General features: G+C 46.1%; 2 protein-coding genes across 3 annotated transcripts in view; both read right to left on the bottom strand.

Moving 5' to 3' along the window:
• The window catches only part of LOC143289059 (flavin-containing monooxygenase 5-like), an 89,451-nt gene that overhangs the window by 28,190 nt on the left and 34,887 nt on the right, over window positions 1–26,374 (bottom strand). For both annotated transcript variants that reach the window (XM_076597875.1, XM_076597876.1), the window contains one exon: window positions 1,298–1,447. In XM_076597875.1, the coding sequence (XP_076453990.1) occupies window positions 1,298–1,447 (150 nt within the window). The remainder of the gene's footprint in view (window positions 1–1,297; window positions 1,448–26,374) is intronic.
• Window positions 25,418–26,374, bottom strand: part of LOC143288830 (uncharacterized) — a 1,330-nt gene continuing 373 nt past the window's right edge. Inside the window, exons 1-2 of the mRNA XM_076597475.1 lie at window positions 26,172–26,374; window positions 25,418–25,740 (exon numbers count right to left, since the gene is read on the bottom strand). The exon at window positions 26,172–26,374 is cut by the window's right edge and continues 373 nt beyond it. Coding sequence (XP_076453590.1) covers window positions 25,490–25,740; window positions 26,172–26,226 — 306 coding nt within the window. The 5' untranslated portion in view covers window positions 26,227–26,374 and the 3' untranslated portion in view covers window positions 25,418–25,489. The remainder of the gene's footprint in view (window positions 25,741–26,171) is intronic.

Here is a 26,374-nt window from a genome sequence, read left to right as displayed (position 1 = left end):
AGATACAGCTAAAGGACTGTGGGTTGGTGCATTGAGGATTTGAGTGATAAATCCACTAATCAGTAATTTTAACTAGGAGTGTATTATATTATCAATCAGTCTACTAATAGCGATGTGCTTCCAGTTATTCAAGAAATGTGCATGATCATCAAAATCACCCCCATGTCTTGTTGGTCTTGAAAATTTCCCAACCATTAAGTATTCTCATTATTGGGTCCTTTAGGTAAATACACAGTGGCAGTGTTTAATCAAAATCAAAACTGATTATGGTTTAACGATAATGGCAAAAAATGATATGGACACAACATTTGGGGGTACTGGGGATGTTCTTGTGGAGTAGTTCAGGCCTTCACCATTAAGACAAATCAAAATTATCTGAAATATGTACCCGTGGATAATAGCTGCCAGACCATCTGGACAGAATATTTTTTGTTTATACTGAAGGACTGAAGAAGCCCAAAATCTAAAGTTGTGAGACACAAAATACTAAACTGAACATGAAATCTTTTTGGCTATAGAATGAGAGTTCCATTGCAGAATGTTTGTATTTGAAATATATATATATATATATACATATATATATGTGTGTGTGTGTATGTGTGTGTGTGTGTGTGTGTGTGTGTGTGTGTGTGTGTGTGTGACATGGAAAGAAACAGAATGAATGACTGGTTTATTCATTATAGGCCAAGGCCCCTAACTGAAAGGGTAGAGAGAGGGAGACAGAGACAGAGAGAGAGAGCGGAAGAGAGAGAGAGAAAGAGAGTGTTTCTGTGTGTTTCACATGAAGTCATCACCGTGTTTGGATAAAGTCATATACACTACACAACATCTGCTATGCAGATGCCTGATAAACAGTATAAACCAACACCACAGTCAGGCCTTGAGTGAATGCTTTTTTTTTTTTGCTTTTTTTTCTTTTTTTTTTAACCTATCGGAGTGGATTTCTTCTACAGAATTTTGGAAGAGGACAACACTCATGTTGTCATGGGTTCTTTTTCATTGCTCAAAGTGTGTGCCACATACAGGACCTCAGTTTAATGTCTCATCCAACTGACCTGATGCTCAGTTTCATTTTCCAGTCAAACTTGAGAGAAACTGCAAACTGGAATTCCAACCCAGAACCTTACGGACACTGCATTGGCAGATAAGTGTTTAAACCATTCTGCCACCTTCCTCACATTTCTGTATCAGAACGCAATACATGATGTTCATGCCATATTGGAAACAGTGGATCTGTCTAGAACTAGATAAATGCTTCAGTTAACCTACTGTACAACTAACAGACAACTTCACGTACACGAACAGCATTTGAGTGCTCATCCAGGACTTGTGCCTGCACATCTTCAGACAAGTAAGGGAGGTCAATCTTGTAGCCTGTGCAGTGCACAATCTTGTCAAATTCTGCTTTCTCTCCATTCACAAATTGCACAGTGTTCCCTTCAATTTTCTGCACACAAACCAACAACAATAAAATGGTTACTGGAAAACTAACCAATCAAAAAACATCAATGACATGCCCACCCCCACACAGATTAAGTAATAATTTGTGAAAATGATCTAAATGCACAGTAAAGTTTAACGCATTCAGTGCCCGAGAATTTTGTTTTTAAAAAAGTGCTGTCCTCTTGCCAGGAAATTTTGAGGATTTGGGGTTGTTTTTTGTTGTTGTTTTTCAATTGCAGCACAAAAATTACAAGTGATACAGAATGAAAGTAAACCTTTTTGTGAAGGAAAATGAATGTGGATTCTAAATTGGCTTTTTTCTCAATTATTTTCAATCTAGATAACTATTCAGGCATTTCAAAGTGAGGATAATAACTTTTATGCATTACAGAAAGTCTATTATCGCCTTCATAGAAGGACACCCAGAAAGAAAACAAACAAAATACAGTTGGAAATAGTGTGCTTATTGTCTGATAATACCTGCAAAAGAAAATGAAACGGCATATATTAAGTTTGTGATAAGAATCACAACACTTGTAGCCATGTAAGTGAATAGTTAACAGTCCCAGCAATGACATATGTGTGTTCGGTCAAGACAAAAAGTCTATCATGTTCTCAGAACCTGAGCCGTCAAGCTTTCTCACACCTAAGAGCGCCCTCCTTTAGAGGAGAGTGCGCTTTGATGATGTTCCGTTCCTCCTGGTTGTAACTGATCTGACAAAATGTCTGCTGTGCATCCAGTTTGTCTCCTCTATAAATAAATTGGTCAACTGATCAGTGACAAAAAGTGTGAAAAAGTTAAAAACACATGATCCCAATCTATCACATGTCAACCTTTGGTTTCAAGAAAACTGTGGATAATCGAATGGCTGTTGCTATTCCCACCAGTTGATCACTGTGAAAAGGCATGAACACTGACAGCTTGGCCACACCCTCTTACCCCACCCTCTGTCTGGCTTTTCATCTATTGTCCTACACTACTCCTCTCTCTCTCTCCTCCCCCTCTTCTCAAATTATGTGAAAGTGGTGGATCTTCACTGTCAGTCATGGTCACTTACTCAGAAATGATGTCTGATTGGATAGATGGACTGAAGAAAGTGTTGAATTTTACTGTCAGTTTTGCCACTGTCGTTGTCATCACCTTCAAGTTCCAATGAATCGTAAGACAAGACAGATCCATCTCTCATCATTATACACAATCATCAGCACAGCTTGCAATGTTGTGTAAAACAGATGGCTGGGACCACTGTCTTCACTTGACAAAGTGTCTTGATGCCTTTTTGGTGATGCCTTTTTGGTCTTTACACACATGCTCCAAGTTGTCCAGTAAGTAAATCATTATTATGAAAAAAGAGGTCTTCCACCTGACAAATGCTCACTTAAGCAGTATGTTTATAATCCAGACACATTAACCCTTTAGCTGCCATGAAAATAAAATTTAAGTGAAATCTATTTGCCAGGGCTTTTTCCCCAAAAAACAGGTATAAATTTTCCAAAAATTCTGTGCTCTTTGTTATTGGAGAAAGACCCATAAAAGTATATATTTTCTGAAAGGTAAATGAATAAAGAATACAAAACACATGCTGTTTTCCCATTTTATACATTTTTAGTGACATGCTGTTGTTTTGAAATCAGTGTTTTGTTTTTTGTCACATTTTCAACTTGTTCATTACAAACATTAGTCAGGTAATTTGCACAAAAATATATTTTCTGGACAAATGGATATCTGCAAACACAAAATCATACTAGAACAACCACAATATATATATATATATATATATATATATATATATATAGACCGAAAAATTCACCTTATTTATTGAATGACCCTCGTATATATATATATATATATACACATATATATACACACGAGTAGAAATATATATATTAAGAGATTGATACACAATGCATTGTGACTTCTCCAAGTGATAACATGGATGTGAGGCCACACCCCCTCTGTCTCCACCCCCCTCCTCTTCACCCCTCTCACACGGTCACTTTAAACAGTTCTCATCATACCGCATTGGCTGAGTGCCAAGAATATCGCTCGCTCTGTGTCCTGCTAATAATTTGGTCATGTTCTGTCATCTGCTACCATCTGTACAGCCAACATCACTCACTGATAGTCGCATCTTGGCCACTCTCTTGATTGCTCCCCTTATTTTCTATCAAATCATCCTATAAATGTTCAGCACTGTCTTCTCCTTCAAATTTACGCTTCAGTTCTTTCTGAGCATCAGCTAAAGAAAGAAATCTTGGTTGATTTAGTTAGTCACAATCGCATGTCTTGAGCACGGCGTCAGTCCGACATTTTGTTGAACGAGTGAGGAGAGAAGTCAGGCAAACACTGGGACAGTGACCCAACCAAAGCGTTCAAATAAAGGACTGCTTCATGATGTAGATGGCTTTCCCCAGGCTAAATCTACCACTATTTTTGTCAACGAAGTGAATGCAAACCAAGGAAAAGTCAGAATATTTCGATGACGAGTTATCTCGTCAATGTGGCAGCGAAGCATACATGCTTGCCATGACGAGTTATCTAGTCATATAGGCAGCCTAGGGGTTAAGCTAACCATTCAGAGTCTGTTTATGTTCATTGTACCAAAGTCCGATGAAGGAAAAATCAAAATACATGCAGGACGTCAGTGGATGTCTTATGGGCATCATGGCAACACTTTTTGCATGACGTCAACTGACATCTTATAGACACTCAACTGGTTAAGCACTGTATCAAAGTTTTGAATGCATGCACTGTCTGCTTACAAAGCCTTTTCCCACAAGATCTTTATAAGGCAGATGATTTAGTGACAATGGCTTTTTCTTATCATCTTCTGAAAGCACTGAAGAAACTGTCCAGTACTGTAAAAAGCACTACTGGTCTTGGTAGACAAATTCTCCACACAGGAACTTCATAATTTAAGAGCTCTTGCTTCTGCATCTGCATATCAAATTTCATCAATGTGAATTGAATGGACACAAATGCTGATGTGAGGGGGTAACAATGTGTGCTTCCATGACTGGCACCGTGCTCAGGGCATCTCTTGGACGACTTCTGTTTCACCTTTGAATTCTGGACAGTTTATTTGCTATGTGGTTAGTCTATGTTCTCCATTGTCAAAGTGGTTTCAGGGGTGGCAGATTTAAATACCACTGGGTGTGTCAGAGTGTCCATGTAGTACTTATGACAAGACACTTGTTATACTTGTTGTATCTGTTATAGTGTGCCAGCAGTGTCACCCCCCACCACCCACACTCTGTCCCCCTTCCCTCCCCATCCCTTCACCCCCCCCCTTCTTATCTCCCTTCCTGCTCTATCCAAAGTCCAGTCTTTAAGGTTGCGCCGACACTGCACCACCCTCCCTCCATCCACACCCACACACCCCGCCCCGCCCCCCACTCCCCTTACCCCCACTCCCTAGTCGGCAGCCTTTGGTCAGCAACGCCAAGTCACCCGTCCCAGCTGTAGGAACACGTGCGGTTGTGTGAGGTCTGCCGCAATCCCCGTGCTGAATTAGATGTCGACGTGTTCGAAACAGACTAGTGTTGGCATGTCGGAACATCCTGTGTGGAGGCCTGTCTTTTAAGTCGTTCCCCATCTCCCCTTTCACGAACGCAGCTGAGATAGATGGCAGGACTTCGGAACGTAAGCTAGGGAGAATTTATGCTAATGTGAACTTTGATCATGCTGGCTAACATGCCGAGAGTTGTATTGTCCTGTCTCCCCAATCTCTTTGTGACGTAAACGGGTGAACTTGTCGTTATAGAATGTGTATAGCCAAGTGGGTAGAGTTGTAGCAAATCAGATCTGTTGAACTGGACGAATCAGGATTAAGCAGTGAATCTGTCAGTCATTCACATAGCGTCACAAAGACAAGAAAAGATTGGTTATTTCAGTTCAACTAGTTGGGGGAGTGAGTGTTGTAGCTGGCATTAGTATGCACAGTATGTTGTGGGGAAGGAGTAAAACCATTCAGCACAGCTAGTTCTTAGCTGTCTCCCAGAAAAACTGACTGACACAGGCTGGCTGACTGGTCCGTGATGTGAGGTGCAAGGAAATCGTTGTTGGGCTGTGTGCTGCTTGTAGATGCTGCTTGTAGGTGCTGCTTTAGGTGCAGGGTGAACTTTTTACTGTGTGCTGCTTGTAGGAAGTACTTGAAGTAGGCAGTGTGTGCTGCCTTAGTGTGTGTTGCTTTTGCTGAGTAGGGTGAACTGCTTAGTATGTGTGCTGTATCGTAAAGTAAACACTCTATAAAACCCACTCCATGTGGCCCTGCTATTGGTGTGAGGACTGCAAGTGAGTGAGTGCATCAGTAGTTGATCCAATATCCCCTGTCTGCTCCGCTCTCTCTATTGGAATAGAATCGAACCAACACACTTTGGAGAACACAGTTTTTTACATATCCTTTTCAGGACAGCTGGCCCAACTTTGGTTCTAAGCTGGCACTCAACTTTCAACTGTACCTCCAAAAACCCAGAAGATAGTTATGGCAGCAGGTACATCTTGAAACACTGCATTAGAAAGCAAACAAAACCAGGAAGGGCAGTTACATCTTGGAGTATGTTGGGTGTGGGTAACAGACAGACCCTAACCAATGAGGGAAGGCTTGACATGTATGCACATCAAAACTATCATAGCCATGCTTTCTTTTGTCAGAATGCACCAGAAGAAAGCAGGCAGGTAGTGTGTTGGATCCTCCACCAAAAGAAGGTACACCCAGTTATTATTCCAAGCTACAGTCACAGGACTATACAGACATCAGCCTATGATCAGCCTCATGTTATTACTCTGTCAGTCAATCAAACAATTTCTTTTCACACAGTGGAATACAGACGGGATAAGCAGTAAGACACCAGAGAGACAAACCTTAAGTTTGTCAAAGTCAACATCATATTTATCTATTTGCTTACTTATTTTTATTTTATTTCATTATTATTTTGTTTATTCATTTATCTGTTTATTTTACTTTAGTTATTCATTAATTTGATGACATACCCATTTATTTGCTTATGTATCCTTCTTTCTTCTTTTTTTCCTCGAGGCCTGGGGTTTCGCTGCTGATCAGGCATCTGCTCAGTGGATGTGGTGAAAATGGTTTATCCAAATGCTGTGACACCTCCATGAGTAACTGAACTGAACTGGCGATATGAATTCTCTCAATATGATTGAACAAACTGCCACAAGGAAGGACCCATCACAGGAATCGGGAACACTGTCCCTGCTATCCAGTAATCATAAGATAAGATAAGATAAGAATAACTTTATTATCTCCAACTGGAGAAATTTGGTCAGGTGCATTATCACAACATAAACAAGTAAACAACATGGGGACCATAACTGCAAAAGCCAACAACAGCCCCTACAAATATTACGAAGATACAAATGTAAAAAATATCACATACATCGTTTCATACATACATCCACACACTGCAGGTAATAACTAGTAAGCTTAATGTAAAAACAGAAAGAATTAAGAAACATTATTTGAATATAATTGTAAACATAGCCTACTATACTGCACATTGATTACAACATACAGATAAGATAAGAATAAAGATGAATTGTGGAAAACCACAACCAGATAATCAGCACACACCCGCACCGAAACCCCCCCCCCCCAACCCCACCACCACCCACCCCACACGCGCGGATAACTTGATTAAACAAGAGTAATAAACATATGTTCTCAAATAAAAGCATTTCACATATTCGCTTTTAAAAACACTGCAATTAATTATTACATCGTAATTATTAAACAGAAATATATTAAGAATATGGACGTTAGCATTAGACATATTCATTGTACATTCATCCTGCATATTGCACATTATTCTTCCTACATATTGCACATTCGTTATAACCAGTTGTCACGTTTTAAGCTCAGTAAACACACACACACACACACACACACCTTAACTTGAACAAGGTACAGCCTATCATGCACGGACACAGTTCTCAAGAATTTAAAAGGTGGATTGAACGTGGAATAAAAGTCTTCAGAGCTCTGGATTTCAGCTTAAAAGTTCTGTAGCATCGTCCTGATGGCAATAGCTCATAATACTTTGCTAAAATATGGGTGTCGTCAGTTGCTATCTGCCTGCTTTTTTTAACCACTCGACTTTCATACAGCTCTTGCATACCAGCTTGTTTCACTCCCACAATTTTCCTGCATACACTCATGACATGTTCAAAACACACTTACTCCTCACTCCCAAACTTCCATACCAGCACATAAATGAAACTGTAAGCACGGACTCGATACAACATCGATAATAACTTTGAAGAATATTTGAATTTATACCAACATTTCTAAGCTTCTGTAAACAAAATATTCTAGATTGACATTTCTTATGAATGGAATCAACATTTCTGTCAAAAGTCAGCTTATTGTCTAAGATGGTCCCTAAATATCTATATTCATTGACCCTCTCCACTGTTTGACCATCAATAACAAGGTCAGCTACAGGCAAGGGGTCTTTCCGAAAATCTATTAACATTTATTTTGTTTTCAATACGTTGAGATCCAGATAGTTTTTCTCACACCAGGAACAGAACTTTTTAATTTCACTGAAATAAATAGCATCAGAGTTGGACAGATCTTCAACTGCTGAATCATCAGAATATTTTATGACAGGAGTTTCCTCCGTGCCTCTGCAGTCATTTGTGTACAGTGTAAAAAGAACAGGGGACAGCACTGTACCTTGGGGTGCACCAGTAGAAGTAGATTTTAGAGAAGAGTGGGCAGAATGAAAGCGGACGGACTGAGTTCTATTGAGAAGAAAACTTACTATCCAAAGAGTAAGCTTCGGATCAACATCCATGCCTAGCAGTTTGAGGGCAAGGAGATGAAGTTGTATTGTGTTAAAAGCAGAAGAGAAGTCAACAAAAAGGATACGAACGAAAGATCCCGTGTTATTCAAATGAAGGAAAGCATTATGAAGGAGAGTTAGGATAGCATTGTCAGTACTTCTGTGTGCTTTATAAGCAAACTGAAGAGAATAAAAGCACAAGGACAGGGCGAGGACAGCAAAAACAAGGATGAAGCACAGAGCACTAACACCTGCGTGTTGCCCCCTCGCGAAGCGCCACCATATCCAACTCATACAGTGAGGGCAGTGAGTTTCACATGCTTTCACAGAGAGATAAATCATAGAGGTAACAGCTACTGCCCTCTGGACAAGGACCTAAACTTGCACACCATCCCACCGAAAGACAGAGGGCTTCTTATTGCCAGGGACTTGAGTGCATACTGTCCCAGCTGGGGATACAGGAGGACAGTAGAGGACTGGATGATCAACAACTACCTGGTCCTCATTAATATGCCAGATGACAGACCAACGTGTCTGATGTCCACATCACTGATGCCACATCACAGACCAACGTGTCTGACATCTACAACACTGACACCACATGACAGACCAACGTGTCTGACATCTACAACACTGACACCACATGACAGACCAACATGTCTGGCATCTATAACACTGACACTACATGACAGACCAACGTGTCTGACATCTACAACACTGACACCACATGACAGACCAACGTGTCTGACATCTACAACACTGACACCACATGACAGACCAAAGTGTCTGACATCCACACCACTGACACCACATGACAGACCAAAGTGTCTGACATCCACACCACTGACACCACATGACAGACCAACCTGTCTGACATCCACACCACTGACACCACATGACAGACCAACGTGTCTGACATCCACACCACTGACACCACATGACAGACCAACGTGTCTGACATCCACACCACTGACACCACATGACAGACCAACGTGCCTAACATCCACTGTGACAGAGTGAGTTACGAATGCCTGTGGCCAGAGGAAGAACGAGAAATATTTTTTGTACATTTAGAATACCTGTATGAATGTGAAAATGTTTTGCACGTGGTAAGTGTGGGTGAATCGTGAACTGTGCATGTTCATGTGTGTGTGTGCGTATATGTATGTGCTGTAACGTCAGTCTGAATGCATCAGAGCTCGGGTGATGTGTGTCTGTGAGATGTAGTGTGCCTTGACTGTTCCGAACATCAAGTGGGGAAAAAATTAAGTTTTTATTTCATTGTTTATTCAATGATTGGTTGCTGGATTATTTTATTTGAAATTCAACTTATGATTGAATAGTTTGAGAATTTAGTAGTTTTTGCTGTTGGTTTTGAAATGTTTGCTTTTTGATAAATTAATACTTTTTTGTGTAATTTATAAGACGTAGTGACTCATAAATGAATATTGTATTGTTAACTGGAAAATGAATGCATGAGTGGTGTGAAAGGATAGCAAATATAAGAAAATAACACAAGGGGACAGTAAATGAAGGGGGAACATTAAAGAGGATTAGTTGAATGCTCGTTCAGTGTCGGAAGGAATAATTTAAATGGAGTGGGCCAAGAGCTAAAAACATGGAAAAGGTGTTGTCAGGGCTCCATGTTGACCAGCCATAGAGTGGAGGGGCCCCATGTTGAACTGGAATGTTCACTGAGGAGGAGGTGCCCGAGTTTCCCACGAGTGAGTGGGGTGGACATTGACACTACTGTGAGTAGACGTAACTGGCCGGCCTAGGACTGAGTTCGATCCTGGGATTGGATCAAGATATTGTGCACAGAGAGAATTGACTTGTGACAGTCAAGACATTTGTTCCTGGTTCTTTTGAAATAATTTCTTTCAAGGTGAAGAGAGTGAGTGAATGAAAAAAAAATGCTTTTTTTGCCTTAATAATTATAATTGGCTCAGGGGAAAATTCCTTGTGTCTGTTTTCTGTTTCTGTTTACTGAGAGAGTGAGAGACTGAAGACTGAAGCAAACTCGCTATATATTTCTTCCCTTATCTTGTCTGTCTCCTCACCCACTTAGTAACATCCACACCACTGACATCACATGACAGATCAACCTGACATTCACACCACTGACACCACATGACAGACCAACCTGTCTGACATCTACAACACTGACATTCAATGACAGACCAACCTGTCTGACATCCACACCACTGACACCACATGACAGACCAACCTGTCTGACATCTACAACACTGACACCACATGACAGACCAACGTGTCTGATATCCACACCACTGACACCACACAGTGCAGGACACTGGAAGGGAACTACAAAACTCAGTGCCAAACTTACCCAGTCCTACAGAGGATCCCATCGCGCTGTGGAGTGTACAAGAAGGAGCAGATAAGCTGAACAAATCAGATCACTCAGTCTCCCATGCAGAAGTAAAAACAGTATTATTGAGCAGCTTTCACTCATGAAAAATCACTCAAATGTTGGCACAGAAGATGAATGGCGTATCACACCTGAACAGAGAGCAATAGGTCACATGTTCAAGATGCAGAGTGGTCACTGCCAATGCCATGGCAACATACACATATACACAAACACCACTACAGACTAACGACTGCCAACATTAAGAAGTGCCACAAACATTGGACATCAGCCTGAAGTGGAGGACCTGCAGGAGAATCTATAGTCTGGCAGAGTCAATGCAGCAGACTGCACACTTTGTGACACTAACCTGACAATATGGCATGGTGACTAGAATGCAGAAGTCAAAGAATATATCCCCTGAGTTACACTTAGCCCTTTCACTTCCGGAACTATCTGTGATTTTTGCAAAAGAATAACCAACATCTGAAAAAATCGCAAAATTTAAAAATCAAGCACATGAGTATGTATATGTTTTCTTGAAGGAAAATTAATGGAGAACAGAATTATCATAAATTCAATGTTGACACGATGAGATAACTCCCAATCAGGGGAAGTTAACTCAGATTTTTAGAAGGAAAAAAAACCTCAGAATATTTTGAAAAAATAGAAGAAAAGTCAAGTTTGTTTATTTTACAGGTGGAAATAGTGCTAAAATAGTAGCAAATGTATTAGACACAACACCAACATGCAGTTATGTTGTTTCCTGTACTATCATGTTGTTTTAAACATAAATACTATACATAACCACTCACATACACCCACCACACCCTCCCACCCAAACACCAACAAATATTATATAATAATAAATAATAATAGGAGGAGTTTGTATTATACTCCATGTTTGGTGATACATATACTTACCATGTCAAACTGATGCAAACTAGGCCTATCGGTTTGCTCTGCTTGGCCAAATTTCGCGCGGCTAACAGTGGAAAGACGAGCCGTCTTGCCCGGTCCGCTCTTAGCCAATCAAACGCCTCTAAAAGCTATAAGCGCTGAATCATTCCGTGGCCATCGAAGAAAATGCCCCATGAGAACCACGGCGGAGACGCGGGGACGGACGGGCGGGCATTCGAGTTTGACATAAGTATATGTATCACCAAACATGGAGTATAATACAAACTCCTCCTTTTGTGTCATATACTGTACCATGTCAAACTGATGCAGAATTTAAAGCAAATGGAGGAGGGCAACACCTACTGGTTTGTATGGGGAGCCCTTGTAACCGAGACGGCAGTGTTAGCCGCGACAAAGGAAATCCCCTTGGAACCGTCAGCCCTGGTCATACAGAAATCCCTGAGGTAGAAGTTGATGAAGGGATTCTCAGACCGCCAGAAAGCTGTCTCCAAGACATGCTGCAGTGGCACTGAGTGCTGGAAAGCAGCCAAAGTAGCTATGGCCCGCACTTCGTGTGCTCTGGGTTTAAGACAGCTGATATCCGTGTGTGCATGAGAGTAGGCTCTACGAATGACTTGGGAAACCCAGCGGGAAATGGTGCCTGGAGCGATGTCTTTCTTGTAATTCTCATTGAGGGAGATGAGAAGACGCCTCTGAGAAGAAAGCCTATGGCGAGACCTATCCCAATAGTATTTGAGACACCGAACAGGGCAGAGATGCCTATCCTCATCATCTTGGGCAAGAATATCAGACAAAGGTCTGACCCTCAGAGAGGGGGAAGGGACCTCGGGGTCTTGGTTCTTAGCCAGAAACTCTGGAAGGAAATGAAGAGTGATGGAGCCATCTCTGTAGTAGGCCAGATCTTGTGGCATTCCACTAAGACCATGAATCTCAGTTCTACGACAGCCTGTGGCCAGCAACAGAAGGAAAGTGGTCTTGAGGGTGAGCAAGTCAAAAGGAATAGTCCCCAATGGCTCGAAGGGCTGTTTTCGAATGAAATCCAACACCAGGAACAAGTCCCAGAGGGGCACTATTCTGGGGTTTCTAGCTTCCTTCAGAGAGGCACCCTAGCCACCTCTCTGAGCAGGAAATCCGCTTCAAAGGCGGGACCACCTTGCTGTTTGATTGTGGTACAGATGGCAGACCTGTACCCTCGCACAGAACTAGCAGACAGGTTGAGAACCGAGGAGCAGTGAGCAAGAAAGTTGGCCAGCTGCATGCTTGCAGGGTTAGTAGGGGGAATGTCCTGAGCAACCATTTCTTCCAGCGAAAGTCATACAAAGTCTCCATTCCCTCCCTCCTTGCTCTGGTGACTATGGAGAGGAGGTCAGAGGAGGCACCCCCGTGGGTCAGCGCAGCCGACACAGAGGCCGACCGAGGGGTCGAAGGCTTCAATGGTGATGCTGACAGTTCCGACCGCACAGCAGCCACACGTGCAGGTGGAGCAGTTGAGGATTGGAGTGAGGAATGCCCGAACGAGGCTGCCTCATCAGACAGATTTGGTTTCAAGTTCCAGGGGTGGAGCATGTGTCAGGGACTGAAGGTCTGGAAACCAGGGCTGGGCTGGCCATTTCGGCGCAATGAGGATCAGCTGCAGGCGTTCCAATCTGGCTTTCTGTATCACCTTGGACAAAATTGGAAAGGGAGGAAACGCGTAGGCAATCAGACTGCTCCAGTCTAGAGAGAGAGCATCCACTGCCCACGCTTCTGGGTCGGCGACTGGAGAGACATAAGTGGGAAGTCTCTTGTTGAACTTTGTGGCAAAAGGGTCCACCATCGGCCGAAACCACTGTTCCCACACCCCCTGAAGGGTGTCCTTGTCCAGGGTCCACTCTGTGTGGATGACACTCTTGGACCTGCTGAGTAACACGTGACCGTCGTATTGTCCGTGAACAAGCGGATGTCTTGCCAGTGGACTCCCCCATGAAGTGCAGGAGAGCTCTGCGAACTGCCTCCAGTTCCAGAACATTGATGTGGCATAGGCGCTCCTCCGGGGACCAAGTCCCTGCTGCATGGAGTGAGTCCATGTGGGCTCCCCAGCCTAGGGAGGAGGCATCTGTGAAGAGTGCCACCTGAAGAGTAGGTGGGGCTATGGGCACCCCCTGTGTCCGAAGATGGGTGATTAACCACTCTATGTCACCTCGAGGAACCACTCGCCCAGACATATGTGGGTATCCCATGGCTGAGTGCTCTGGGACCACCGTAACCTCAGTGCCCTCTGAAGAGGGCGCTTGAGAACCCTGCCCAGGGGAATAAGAGGTGCCATGGACTCCATCATGCCCAGGAGGGAAGAAAGTGTCCGCGCTGTTGCTTGGGAGGAATGGTGCAAGTGGCTGAGGAGGCCTGCCATATGGTCCCAGCGATCTGGCGTTGGAGAGACTATCATGGACCGCGTGTCGAACCTCATCCCTAAGAAGTCGAAGGACTGACTTGGGGACAGATCGCATTTCTCCTGGTTCGTGAGGAAGCCCAGTTGGGAGCAAAGGTCTAGAAGTCTGGCCGTATGACTCTGGCACAGGGCCTGCGACTGGGCCAGAATAAGCCAGTCGTCCAGGTACACACAGAGCCGAATGGATTCTGACCGGACGATGGACACCAATTCCCGCACCACCTTGGTAAACAGGAAAGGGGCAAGGGACAGACCAAATGGGAGGGCCGAGAACTGGAACACCTTGTCCCTCCACACGAACCTCAGGTACCGACGGGATGCCGGATGGATATGAAAATAAGCATCTTTCAGATCGATAGAGGTAGCCCAATCGCCCTGTTGAATGGTCTCCTGAATCTGTGCCTGTGTGTCCATCTTGAATTTGATTTTAGGGAGGAATTTCTTGAGGGGGGACAAGTCCAAGACTGGTCTCCACCCTCCCGAGACCTTTGGAATCACGAACAACCGGCTGTAAAAACTGGGGCCCGGGTCCGAGAGTTGAGATATCGCCCCTATGAGGAGTAGGTGCGATATCTCTTTCTCTAAGACGCTCTCCTGCTCCGTTGAGCTGGGCACATAAGGAGGGGGAGTGGATCTTAGAGGGGGGCGGTCCTCCACCCAAGGCAGCATGTACCCCAACTCTAGCACTGATACAATCCAGTCGTTGAGTCCCAGAGCATGCCACTGATGTGCATGCCGGGACAAGTTTCCTACTTGGAGGGGCTGAACGACTGGCGGTGCTGAATCGGGGCCCAGTCATTGGGGGTGCTGCCTTCTGGCCTTGGGCATGGCCGGTCGGCTTGGACGGACATGAGGTGGTTTATTCCTCTGCCGTTGATTCTGCGCACGCCGCTTTGACTTAGGTGGCGTGGTATATGGAGGGGCCCTGGTGGCCGGTCTCTTCAATGGCAAAGAACCCTGGCGCCCCTGGGAGGTGTGGGCTAAATATGAGGCCACCTCCCTGTTTGTCTCTGCCCTGTGGCTGACAAAATGGGGTGCATACTGGCTGAAGAGGGAGTGCTGCTGTGCTGGGATGGACCGCAGGGCAGCCCTCTCCTCTACTGGAATGTTAGAGAGGCGGAGAACGGCATCACGCCACGCTAGCACAGTATTGAAGTGAAGGCTGGTAGCTGTGTCTGCAGCTGCCGTGAGACCAGATGCTACCCTATTGCCAAAAGTGTTTAACCTCTGGTTGGTGAAGAGGCCAGGCGGGACAGAGGAAGGAGATCCCGTGTCCTGATTAACCAGACGCTGTTCCCACAGCTCATTGGCCCTGTGGAGGAACGCGTCGAAGAAGGTATAAGCCGTGGAAACCTCGAGGAGGCAGCGGCGGGCCAATTTGTCCCACTCTGCTAACGTTTTAAAGGATAGAGTAGCTGAAGTGGGGAAGGTGGTGCCAGGACCACACCCCTCCCTTGGAGGAATCTTTAAGGAACTTGCCCAGGGAAAAAGCGCCCGGGGCAGAGAGGGACTCCCTGCCTGGAGGAGGGATGGAAGCAGCACCCCTGACAGTGCGGGCTGGCTTATTAAGCCATTCCTGCGCCATTTCTGGCACTCTGAGTCGCCTTGTGGTTCTGGAGTTAGAGTCACATGGCCTAAGGAGGTCAAGGGTAAGAAAGTAGCCTGAGGGACTGATTCAGCATGCGTGACACTATTGGGGAGGGTCAGTTTGAGCTCGGCAAAGTCCGAGTTTGGTTCAGGCTGGTCCCTAGGGAGGCGCGGGCTCAATCTGTCCCCCTGGGATGGGGGCGAAGAGTGCTCATCCGCTTGTTCGTCCTCATCCGAAGACAGGGACTCCCACTCTTGTTCGCAGTCCATCCCCTGCTGGGTGCCATCCCAAGTGGATGTACCCACTGGGGCGTCCTGTGAGCTGTGGTCAGCCCAGCGGGATGAGCTGGGACGATCCCAAGCAGGGACCATGGTCACAGCTGTTATGTCCTTGACGCCTGAAGCAGCGTGTGGACCGTAGGTCCAACCATGTTTGGGATGGTGGGTGCCACACCTTCTCAGAGAGGGCGTCCCTGGATGCAAGAGGGACCCACGAGTGCTGTGAGGGGACAAACACCCACTCATCTCACTGTAGGACCAAGGGCTGGGTAGGTGGGAACTGCAGGCTCCCCCAGGCTGAGCGGGGCCCCTCGGCAGCCGTCGGTCCTGACAAGGAGGCCGTTGTGACCGTGGAGGTCACCTGTGGGTTGACAGAGGACCGATTTGTGGACTGAGTGGCAATATTGGTTGAGGAGCTCGACCTGACCGACAAGAAGTCGATCCCACTTGTCGGGGCTGCGTGTGTCACCCTGTGAGATGTGCTGGGTTGGGTCCGGTGGGGAGTGGACAAGGGGTTGGCCCCTGGTCATCCCGGCAACCCAGCGTGCACCATAGGTGCGCCCAAGTACGGGTAGAATGGGGGTAACCACCCGTGGGCACCAGCCATCCTGTGACCCCAACCCCAAGGGTCATTGGCACCTTGACCTCCATGAAGGGAAAAACCTGGCCAAGTCGGAGGGAGGTCAGGTCCGACTTGGGTGTCAGTCCCGCCCGAAGATGAGCGGGCTGACTGCCTGGAACCGCCTGACACGCGCGGGCCACCCCCAGCAGGGAGACCGGCTGGATAGCGGGAAGACCTGCAGAGCAGGTTGCCATGCGCCCCGAATCCCCTCCCGTGGGGAGACTGGGGTGGCTTGGCCTGGGGTGGGCAAAATAGAGTTCCCCCCCCCAGAACCAAATTTTTCTCCCCCCCCCCCCCCCCCAGGAGGAGGTGGGGAAGGAGGGTCGACAGAGAAGGGAGGAGGGGGAACAGCAATGGGGCCCCTGAGGGCCGTCTCCGAGTGGGGACCCGGGTAACGGCCGGGCGCGGCCTCCCCTTGGGAGTTCGCGCCTAGCTGTAAGTCCCCACCTCAAAGAGAGGACTTGCCACTCCCCCCTCTCCCTGCCTCGTGCTGGGACACCTCTGGAGGCGACACTCTTACCCCTTTCCCCCCGGTCCCCTTCATGACCGTTTTACTGGTACGAGAGTCGCCTCCGCGATCAGCGTCTAAAGACGTATCGCCACGGTCCGTATCAGGAGGAATCATGAGCTCCGGGCCTGGGAGAGTCTCTTTCCGAGTCTCAATCCCAGCCTCATGATCCCTGCCTTCGTGGGATGGCATACGGGGCATGGTAACCGCGCTTAGGCACCCAGCAAAAATCCGACCCCCAACAGAGAAAGGAAAGACAGGATCGACTTAGAGGTAGAGAAAAACGAACGAATCGAGGGGGCCGAGTTGAATTGAGTACACAGAATGTAAGAATACAATACAGACAAGCCACATGCAGTGAAGTAAGGCCAAATGAATACACTAAATAGCCCAAAAAAAAGCGTAAGACGAGACAGAGCGTAAACCTGACAAGATGGCGTGGAGAGCCTTGGCCACAGGAATGATCCAGCGCTTATAGCTTTTAGAGGTGTTTGATTGGCTAAGAGCGGACCGGGCAAGACAGCTCATCTTTTCACTGTTAGCCGCGCAAAATTTGGCCAAGCAGAGCAAACCGATAGGCCTAGTTTGCATCAGTTTGACATGGTACAGTATATGACACCAAATAGGAAATTTTCTATCGAAAATTACGTTTAAATAACATACTTACCGTGACCCAACTTGTGCAGACTCTGGCAGGGGTCTGACATTCCTGTCCTGTGCAAACTACTATCCGCCTATGCAGAGAAAAAGAGAGCAACTATAGCCGATAACCTCCCGGAAGTAGGTAACCTCCCCTTTGTCCCGCTAGCCAGCGCCCTCTTTTTCCAGCAGCCATCTCGACACCTGTTCCTGTGCTCCGCATACGGCTAAGTTTTTTCGTATTTCTTTCTGTCTGTCGACCCCTTGGCGTCCTTGTTGTTTGTCTAATTATGCCTTCCAACAGGTCGCATGGTTATGTAGCTCGATTGGGCGATCGGGCTAAAATTAAGGCGCGATCGCAATTATATAGCGCTGAATCTTGTGCAGAGACAAATCAAAGCGCTTTCGTACCAGTCATTCACACACATGCATAACTCTAAAACTGTAGAAACTAAAGACAAGGAAGAGGCAGGCAAGGGAGACTATTTTGGGAAGAGGTGGGTTTTAAGGCCAGACTTGAAAGAGCTGAGTGTGGAGACTTGACGAAGCGAAAGAGGAAGTTCATTACAATTTCAAGGTCCAGAGACAGAGAAAGAACAGCGGCCAACAGTTGAGTGTTTGAATCTGGGTATGCGTAAACAGAGTGGATCCGAAGCCGATTGTAGTGAGCAAGATGGAGTGTAGAGGTGAAGGCAGCCGCAGAGATAGGAAGGGGCAGTTTTGTGAATACATTAATAACACAGAGTGCTGATCTTGTACTTTATTCGGTGTGAGACAGGGAGCCAGTGGAGATGTTGCAAAAGAGGAGTGATGTGCTCAGATCTTTTCTTTCTGAGGACGAGTCGGACAGCAGAGTTTTGTATACGCTGAAGGGACTGAATGGATGAAGCAGGCAAACCAGACAATAGAGAGTTACAGTAGTCAAGGCGAGAGAGAATGAGAGAAACGACAAGTCTAGACGTTGCATTAGTGGACAGATATTTCTGGATGGCACTGATGCGCCGCAGTTGACAGTAGCAGGACTGACATGTCTGACTGATAAATTTTTGCATGGACAGTGTATTGTCAAGGACAACACCAAGGTTCCTGACTGAACTGGAAAGAGGGATGGATGTACTGCCAAGTTTGATTGTGTCAATTGTGATGGAAGACAGTTTTTGTTTAGTTCCTATGATCATTGCTTCAGTTTTGTCCGCATTCAATTGTAACTTATTTCGGGTCATCCAGTTTTGAATGTCCAGGAAGCAGTTGGATGTTTCTTGCAATACAATATAATACAAAAACTCACTGTAAACAATATTTTGGCTTGAAGCTTTCATCTGGAGGGTTTCATAGTAGATGAAAACCCAAAAATTAAGGTTTCAAGCTGAAATATTAGGTTTTTTCAACACCCACTTCTGATAGGACCCCACCCCCTTCCTGTTGATGTACCTTGTAGTATGTAATCATCATCAGCATAACCAGAATCACTTCAGATGATCACCAACAACATTACTTTAATTTTCTATCATGTTTTCATTGTTACTTTTGTTGATGTTGTGTGGAAAATCAAACAAAATTCTAGCCACCTCTTCTGTACTATATATTCTGGCAGCCATGTTGACACACTCAAAAGCGAATTGATGTATAAAAAAACAAAAAACAAAAACAAAAAAAACCCAAAAAAACAAAATAACGCATCAAAATAGAGCCAAAACATGCAGAGAAATTGCTTCAAACACTCATCAAGGCAGTTGCCATTTGCAAGGGAGATAAGCACATGGAAATGAGTGGCTGGACACTTGATCATGCATTTACTCCAAAACTGTGGTTACATCCCTGGTCAGAAGTGAAAGGCTTAAACCACATTTGTGAATCTGCAACTTCAAAGTGAAAATGATCTCTCTTTTTTTTTTTTGGTTACACTTGTTCATATCATGCACCCATTGTTTGAAGCCACATTCAATTAATCTACAAAAACTGATGTTCAAACACTTTTTATAATATTAACCTTTTCATCGCCAGTGAGTTTAAGTGCAACACTCCCTGGGGCCAGCTGCTTTCCAAGAGCAAGAAATAACACCTACCGATTTCAAATTACTATAACTTTTTTGTTTTTGAACCAAATAACTTCCTGGTTGTTTTTTTTTTTTAACTCTTTCATCCCTGCAGCACGGTTTTCCAGTTTACAGGATTTTTACCTTTCATTCCTGGAGGCCGGAAAACCGTGCAGCAGAGAATTCCCCCTTTCCTTCCTGCAGCCCGGAAAATCGGTTCTCGCGGTAAGCACTTTGAACTTCCCGCGAGTCGCGTCATCAGTGCGCGTCATCTATCCTTGACCGGGTCACTAGCGGGGCAGTGTTTATGAGTGGAATGGATGCCAGACACCCCCTTCCCCCTCCCTAGGCCGTGGGAAAGTGGGCGCCGCTACATTCTTGCTGATGTGCTGTGTAGACACACGGGCACAGAAAAACAATGTGTAGAAAGTTCGGATTGTGACCAGTTTTCTGATGATGAGTTTCACAACGCTCTAACAGATAATGATTTCGATCTGTTTCAAATGAATGACAAGGAAAGAGTGCAATTAGCTGTTGCTACAGAAGCACAGATAGCGGGTGATGAAAAGTTAAAAAAGTAAGAAGTGTAAAAAATTGTTGTGTATACTTGTGCAGTAACTGGCATGACTGCTTCAAGGTATATCACACACGTGTCACCTTTGTGTGGCATATTACGTGATGATTGTGACATGGACATGCATATTTAGAGACAGTATTGTTTCTGAATAGTTTTTGTTCAAGAATTGTGTAGATAATGAACTGATTCTGGCTCAGTGACTGCTAGTGTAGTGAAAGGCATATGTTCTCTTTGAGACAAAGTTCAAATCATTCATGTGATAAGGACAATAGTAGTGACAATTGTGACAGTTTTTCGTGGATATGACTAGCAGTGTGGCACTGAGATACATATGAGGCACTACTCGGTAAGTACCTGCATGATGTGCATACTCTGCAAGCAAAACACTGTCCTGCATGTAGTACGTAGTTGTATGCATTGTGTTTGACCCCAAAGTCACCTGTTTTACACCTGAGTGTCACCAGAGATGTCACCCTATATTGTCAACAGGGTCTCAGACAACTTCTCACATCAATTCTGAACACAACAGTATATGACAATCTTAGTGTACTGTAATGAGCCGCGTTACCGTAAGCCTCCAAAATAAGAACCCTGCTTCATACTTTCTTTCTCTTCTCTAAATCCAGGAATGAAGGGAATATGCGAATGGTAGGGATCTCAGAACAAGGGGGAGTAATGGTTCATAGAAAAATAGGAACGAAAGAGTTAAGAAAGAGGAATTATGGATGTTTTGTGTTTTGGAGCAATAAATAATGTTGGTACAAGTGAAATATTTTTTTATTTTGTGTTAATTATTGTTTTGTTTTTTTCAATACAAATTTTGCACTGCGACACATTACAGACGCAAACAAAGACAGGTTCAACACAAACATCACTGCACTGCAGTTGAAAACAAAGCAAACTCACCAACTGAAGTCTTCAGTACAACTATATTTCCCATGTAATGGTGTAATCCAGAATTTAATCCATGGGAAACACAAAATGAACTTGAGTTTTTGTAGAAAAATGATGATTTCTGTCACATCACTTGAAGGTTTCACAGTGTCCTCACTTGAAATATCTTATAGTGGTGGAACTATATATACACTTTACAACTATCTGATGAAACTGAACTACTACTAAAGTCAGAAAATAAAAGAATGGAGGTAAAATATGTATACAAATATGTACACAGGTCTGAACTGTTCACTGTTGGAGACCGTGAATTCTGGTTGCTGCTGCTTTCCTGTAGCCCTTCACAGTGGTTCGTCCATCGGGATCGACGAGGACCATCTAGTCATCCTGAGGGTGGGTGGGTTGGGCTCTGTGGGTGCGCAGATGACTGGTCAGGCCAATCTGCGCCCGGAAGGTTCTGACACAGTGTGGACAGGGGATGGTGGTGGCTGTCGGGGATTTGCTGGCACGGCTTTTCCTGGCCTGTCTGCGTTGCTCTGCTGCAGCGATTCTGTTGGCGCCTTTGTGGACAGCTGAACGCCACTTTGGTCTGTCCATTGCATTCAGCTCCCATGTGTCGTGGCTGATGTTGAAGGCCTTCAGAGAAGCTTTCAGAGTGTCTCTGAAGCGCTTCTTTTGGCCTCCATGGGAGCACTTGCCATGTTGGAGTTCGCCATACAGCAGTTTCTTTGGGAGCCGGTGGTCTGACATGCGAACTACATGGCCTGCCCAGTGCAGCTGGGCCTGCATCAAGATGGTGTAGATGCTGGGCAAGTTTGCACGAGTGAGCACCTCTGTGTCAGGGATCTTCTCTTGCCACTTTATGCCGAGAAGTTTTCTGAGGCTGCTGGTGTGGAAGTGGTTCAGCTTTTTGGCATGGCGTTGGTAGACTGTCCATGATTCACATCCATAGAGCAGTGTGGTGAGAACTATGGCCTTGTATACTTTGAGCTTCGTCTCCAGGGTGATGCCTCTCCTGTTCCAAACGTTCTTATTGAGTCTGCCGAAGGCAGCGCTGGCTTTGGCAAGTCTGGCATTCACCTCATCGTCGATGACAACTGTGCGAGAGAGTGTACTGCCCAGGTATGTGAACTTGTCCACCGCATTCAGTTGCTGCCCGTTGATGAAGATGTTTGGTTCAACGTAAGGCTTTCCTGGAACTGGCTGGTGCATCACCTCAGTCTTCTTTGTGCTGATTGTGAGGCCAAAGTTGTCACAGGCAGCAGAGAACTTGTCGACACTGTGTTGCATGTCAGCTTCGGAGGCAGCATTGAGAGCGCAGTCATCAGCAAACAGGAAGTCGTTGATGGTGTCTGTCCTCACCTTGGTTTTTGCTTGAAGCCTCCTGAGGTTGAAGAGTGAGCCATCTGTGCGGTACCTGATGCCAATGCCTACGTCAGCGTCTTTGAAGGCATCTGTCAGCATGGCTGAAAACATGAGACTGAACAGGGTGGGGGCAAGAACACATCCTTGCTTGACTCCGTTGGAGACAGGGAATGGTTCTGAAGTCTCTCCGCTGTCTTGGACTCGGGCCAGCATCCCATCGTGTAGTTGCTGTATGATGGTGATGAACTTTCTGGGACATCCATACTTCGCCATGATTCTCCAAAGGCCATCTCTGCTAACAGTATCGAAGGTCTTGGTCAGATCGACATAGGTGGAGTAAAGGTCAGCGTTCTGTTCCTGACACTTCACCTGGAGCTGCCTGGCAGCAAACACCATGTCGATAGTCCCGTATTCTTTGCGGAAGCCACACTGGCTCTCTGGTAGGAGACATTGCTCAAGGTGCGCTATGAGACGGTTGAGTAGCACTCTGGCCAGAGTCTTGCCTGTGACAGACAGCAGGGATATTCCACGATGGTTGTCACAGGCCTGATGATTTCCTTTGCGCTTGTACAGGTGTATGATGGAAGCATCTTTGAAGTCCTGTGGAACTACCTCATGCTGCCAGATGAGCTGGAATAGCTGATGAAGCTTCTCAGTCAGCGCCATACCACCTTCTTTGTAGACCTCAGCTGGAATGGAGTCTGAACCAGGGGCTTTGCCATTGGATAGCAGACGGATAGCTTTCTGGGTCTCCTGCAAAGCTGGAATGGCATCGAACGACTCACTGACTGGCACCTGGGGGAGTCGGTCGATGGCTTCATCATTGATGGTGGAAGGGCGGTTCAGTACGCTGTCAAAGTGTTCAGCCCATCTCTCAAGGATCCCGTCCTTGTCAGTGATTAGGGTAGAACCATCAGCACTGAGGAGTGGAGCAGATCTGGAGGTGGTGGGACCGTAAACTTCTTTCAGGCCGTTATAGAAGTTCTTCATGTCGTTCCTGTCTGCAAAGCCCTGGATCTCATCAGCTTTGTTGCTCAACCAGGAATCCTGCATCTGCCGCAGCTTCAGCTGGATGGTGCTGCATGCGCTCTTCAGTATGTCTTTTTTTGACTGTGACTTGGGATCTTCAATGTGGGATCTGTAGGCTTGGCGTTAGTCTTCCAGCAGCAGCTTGATCTCAGTGCAGTTCTCATCAAACCAGTCGTCGTGCTTCCTGGCAGAAGGCCCAAGGCACTCCATGGCAGTGTTGTACACCGTCTCATGCAGTGCGCCCCATGCTGCCTCCACATTCTGGTTGTCCAGCACGGTGGACTCAAGGCACTCCTCCAGGGTGTCAGCAAAGCTCTGCTTGATGCTGCCTAGCTCCAGCTTGTTGACATTCAGGCGTTTGGGTGCTTTCATGCCCTGAGGCCGTCTCTTGGGCTGGATGCGGAGGTTGAGTTTGGAGACGATAAGGCAGTGGTCTGTCCAGCACTCGGCGCCATACATGGCCCTCGTGACTCGTACATGCTACCTGTCCCTCTTCCTGACAATGACAAAGTCGATGAGATGCCAATGCCCAGAGCGAGGATGCATCCATGACGTCCTGTTACGGGTACCAGTTACCAACCCCATGCTTCCCAATCACGCCTTCCCAGGAGGTGCTGTCACAGCCAACTCTCGCGTTAAAGTCACCAAGAATGATGAGCTTGTCTGCGTTGGGAACAGTGGTGATGACAGCATTCAGGTCCTCGTAGAACTTGTCCTTGATCTCATCCAGATTGGTCATGGTGGGCGCGTAGGCGCTGACAATGGTGGTAAACTTCTTCCCATTGCATAAAGGGAGTTTCATCGTCATCAGGCGATCATTCACTCCTTTCAGGGGGCCAGCCAGCTTGCCAACAAGGGTTGTCTTCACTGCAAAGCCAACTCCAGCCTCACGTCTCTCTTCAGGTCCACGACCACTCCAAAAGAAGGTGTAGCCTGCGCCTCGCTCACAGAGTTCGCCTTCTTCTGCCAGTCTGGTCTCACTTAAGGTAGTGATGTCGATGTTGTACCTGGCTAGTTCACTCGCAATGAGTGCTGTGCGTCTCTGTGGTCTGTCGGAGTTGCCTCTGTCCAGAAGCGTACGCACGTTCCATGTGGCAATGGTCAATGGGGTGCTCCTTGTTTTCTTCTTTCTTTCCTTTGTGTGTCGACCGCTTGAGTAGGGTCCCCGTCAGCCGCGGTATGCTGACTAGGGTGGTGTGGAGCAGGCAATGTTTAGGGCACCTTTTCTAGCCCCTTCCTCATGCCATGGAGGTGAGCAGTGCTGTCCTGAAGAGGGCTGCTCAGTTGCTCTGGGGGCTGCCGATCTCCACCGCTGCTCCAGTCGGTGAAAAACGACCCTATGGCCTGAGCCACCTGTATGCAGGTCCGCGGCTACGACTGCCAGTGTACCCACACCTGTCGCTTCATCGCTTGCCTGTTGCCACTGGGCTTGGGGAAATTGATGGTATGGGATGAAGGATGACTGATGACTTGCGCGATGACTTTGTTTATAGTGAGGAGGAGTTGCGCACCGTCGACCTCACTCTCTTGTCCGAGACCGTCTGTATCCAGTGGCAAGATGAGGTCAAGACGACTGGAGATGGATGCAGTGGATGACCAGGATGTCCTATGTGCCTCATCCTGCCCTCAGCACTCCACAGTGCTCTGCTGCAACCGCCTTCCTCTCCGTTGAACCATGAAGGTTTCTTCCACAGAGTCCGCCGGATCCAGTCTTCACATGCTTGGGGTAGACAAGCCCTTGCTCACGAAGGGTTTGAGACCCGTCGGCTACCCTCACCTAGTTTAGCCAGCCTGTCAAAGCTGTTGCCCGGGGGTTGGGCGCTGCCGCATGCTTGCGTGACAAGCCCCCCCTCTAGAGATACTACCCCTCCCGTGCACCCCCTAACCCCTCTCCACAGTATGATACAGTTCAAAGCACAGAGTGGGACACAATGGCTTCTTGCACATTATGGTTCCAAATGGCAGATTGAGCAGCCAGTATGTCCATCAGTAGTCCTCGATTTCAGGCTTACAACACAGCCCCATCGCGATCTGAAGTGCTGTGTATGCCTTCATTTCAGGGACAGTGATGTCTTTGGCAGCATTCATTCTTGAATGTTGACTGAGTTCAGTGACGTCTGACTGCAGCTCCTCTGCATACAGATAAGACTGGTCAGCCATGAGTTGGAATGCTGATTCTGGGAAGAAAAGCATAAAGAAGTCCACTGGATGGAAGTTGTCAGTGCTGACAAGGACACCTGAAACTCATGAGCAAAAAAAAAAGTAAAATACAATCAGTAATAATTATATAACAGCTGATTTATCATCAGCTAATGATAAATACCACAAATAAAAGATATCATACTAATAACGAAGTGCACAAATAGCAAAAACAAAGATTTTTACACAGGTATGTTTTACACAGTGTATCTCCATAAGCTTCACAAGAAAAAACTGACATGAAATGTTTGTGTGGTAAATAAATATGCTTCTCTTACTCTTCAATGTCCTACACTTGTCTGATACAATGCACACATAATTTTATATGCTGCTAGTGAATGAACAGTGCACCTCTGATCTGTCCATGTAAAAAATGAGTGCAACCTAATATTAGTCACACACTCTCTCAGTGAAATACATGTGCAAACACAGAAACACAGACACAGACACACACACACAGAGCTCTTACCTGTTTTCTTAGTAAAATTTGGAAGCCATTCTGCAGGACAGCAGGGATCATTCATGTAGTACAACACCCACTGAAACAAATCAGGGCTTGGCACAGATGTTCTACCACGCCCCCTTACTCCTGGTCGTTGGCGTGTGGTCCTGCTCGACCCACGGTCACGCTGTGTTGTTGGTCTCCGACGTGACACAGACACTGCCACTTGA

Source organism: Babylonia areolata, chromosome 13, assembly GCF_041734735.1.
Source record: "Babylonia areolata isolate BAREFJ2019XMU chromosome 13, ASM4173473v1, whole genome shotgun sequence".
In the NCBI taxonomy this organism is placed as follows: domain Eukaryota; kingdom Metazoa; phylum Mollusca; class Gastropoda; order Neogastropoda; family Buccinidae; genus Babylonia; species Babylonia areolata.
Note: the sequence above shows the minus strand (reverse complement) of the source record. Positions and strands in the feature narration are given on the sequence as shown.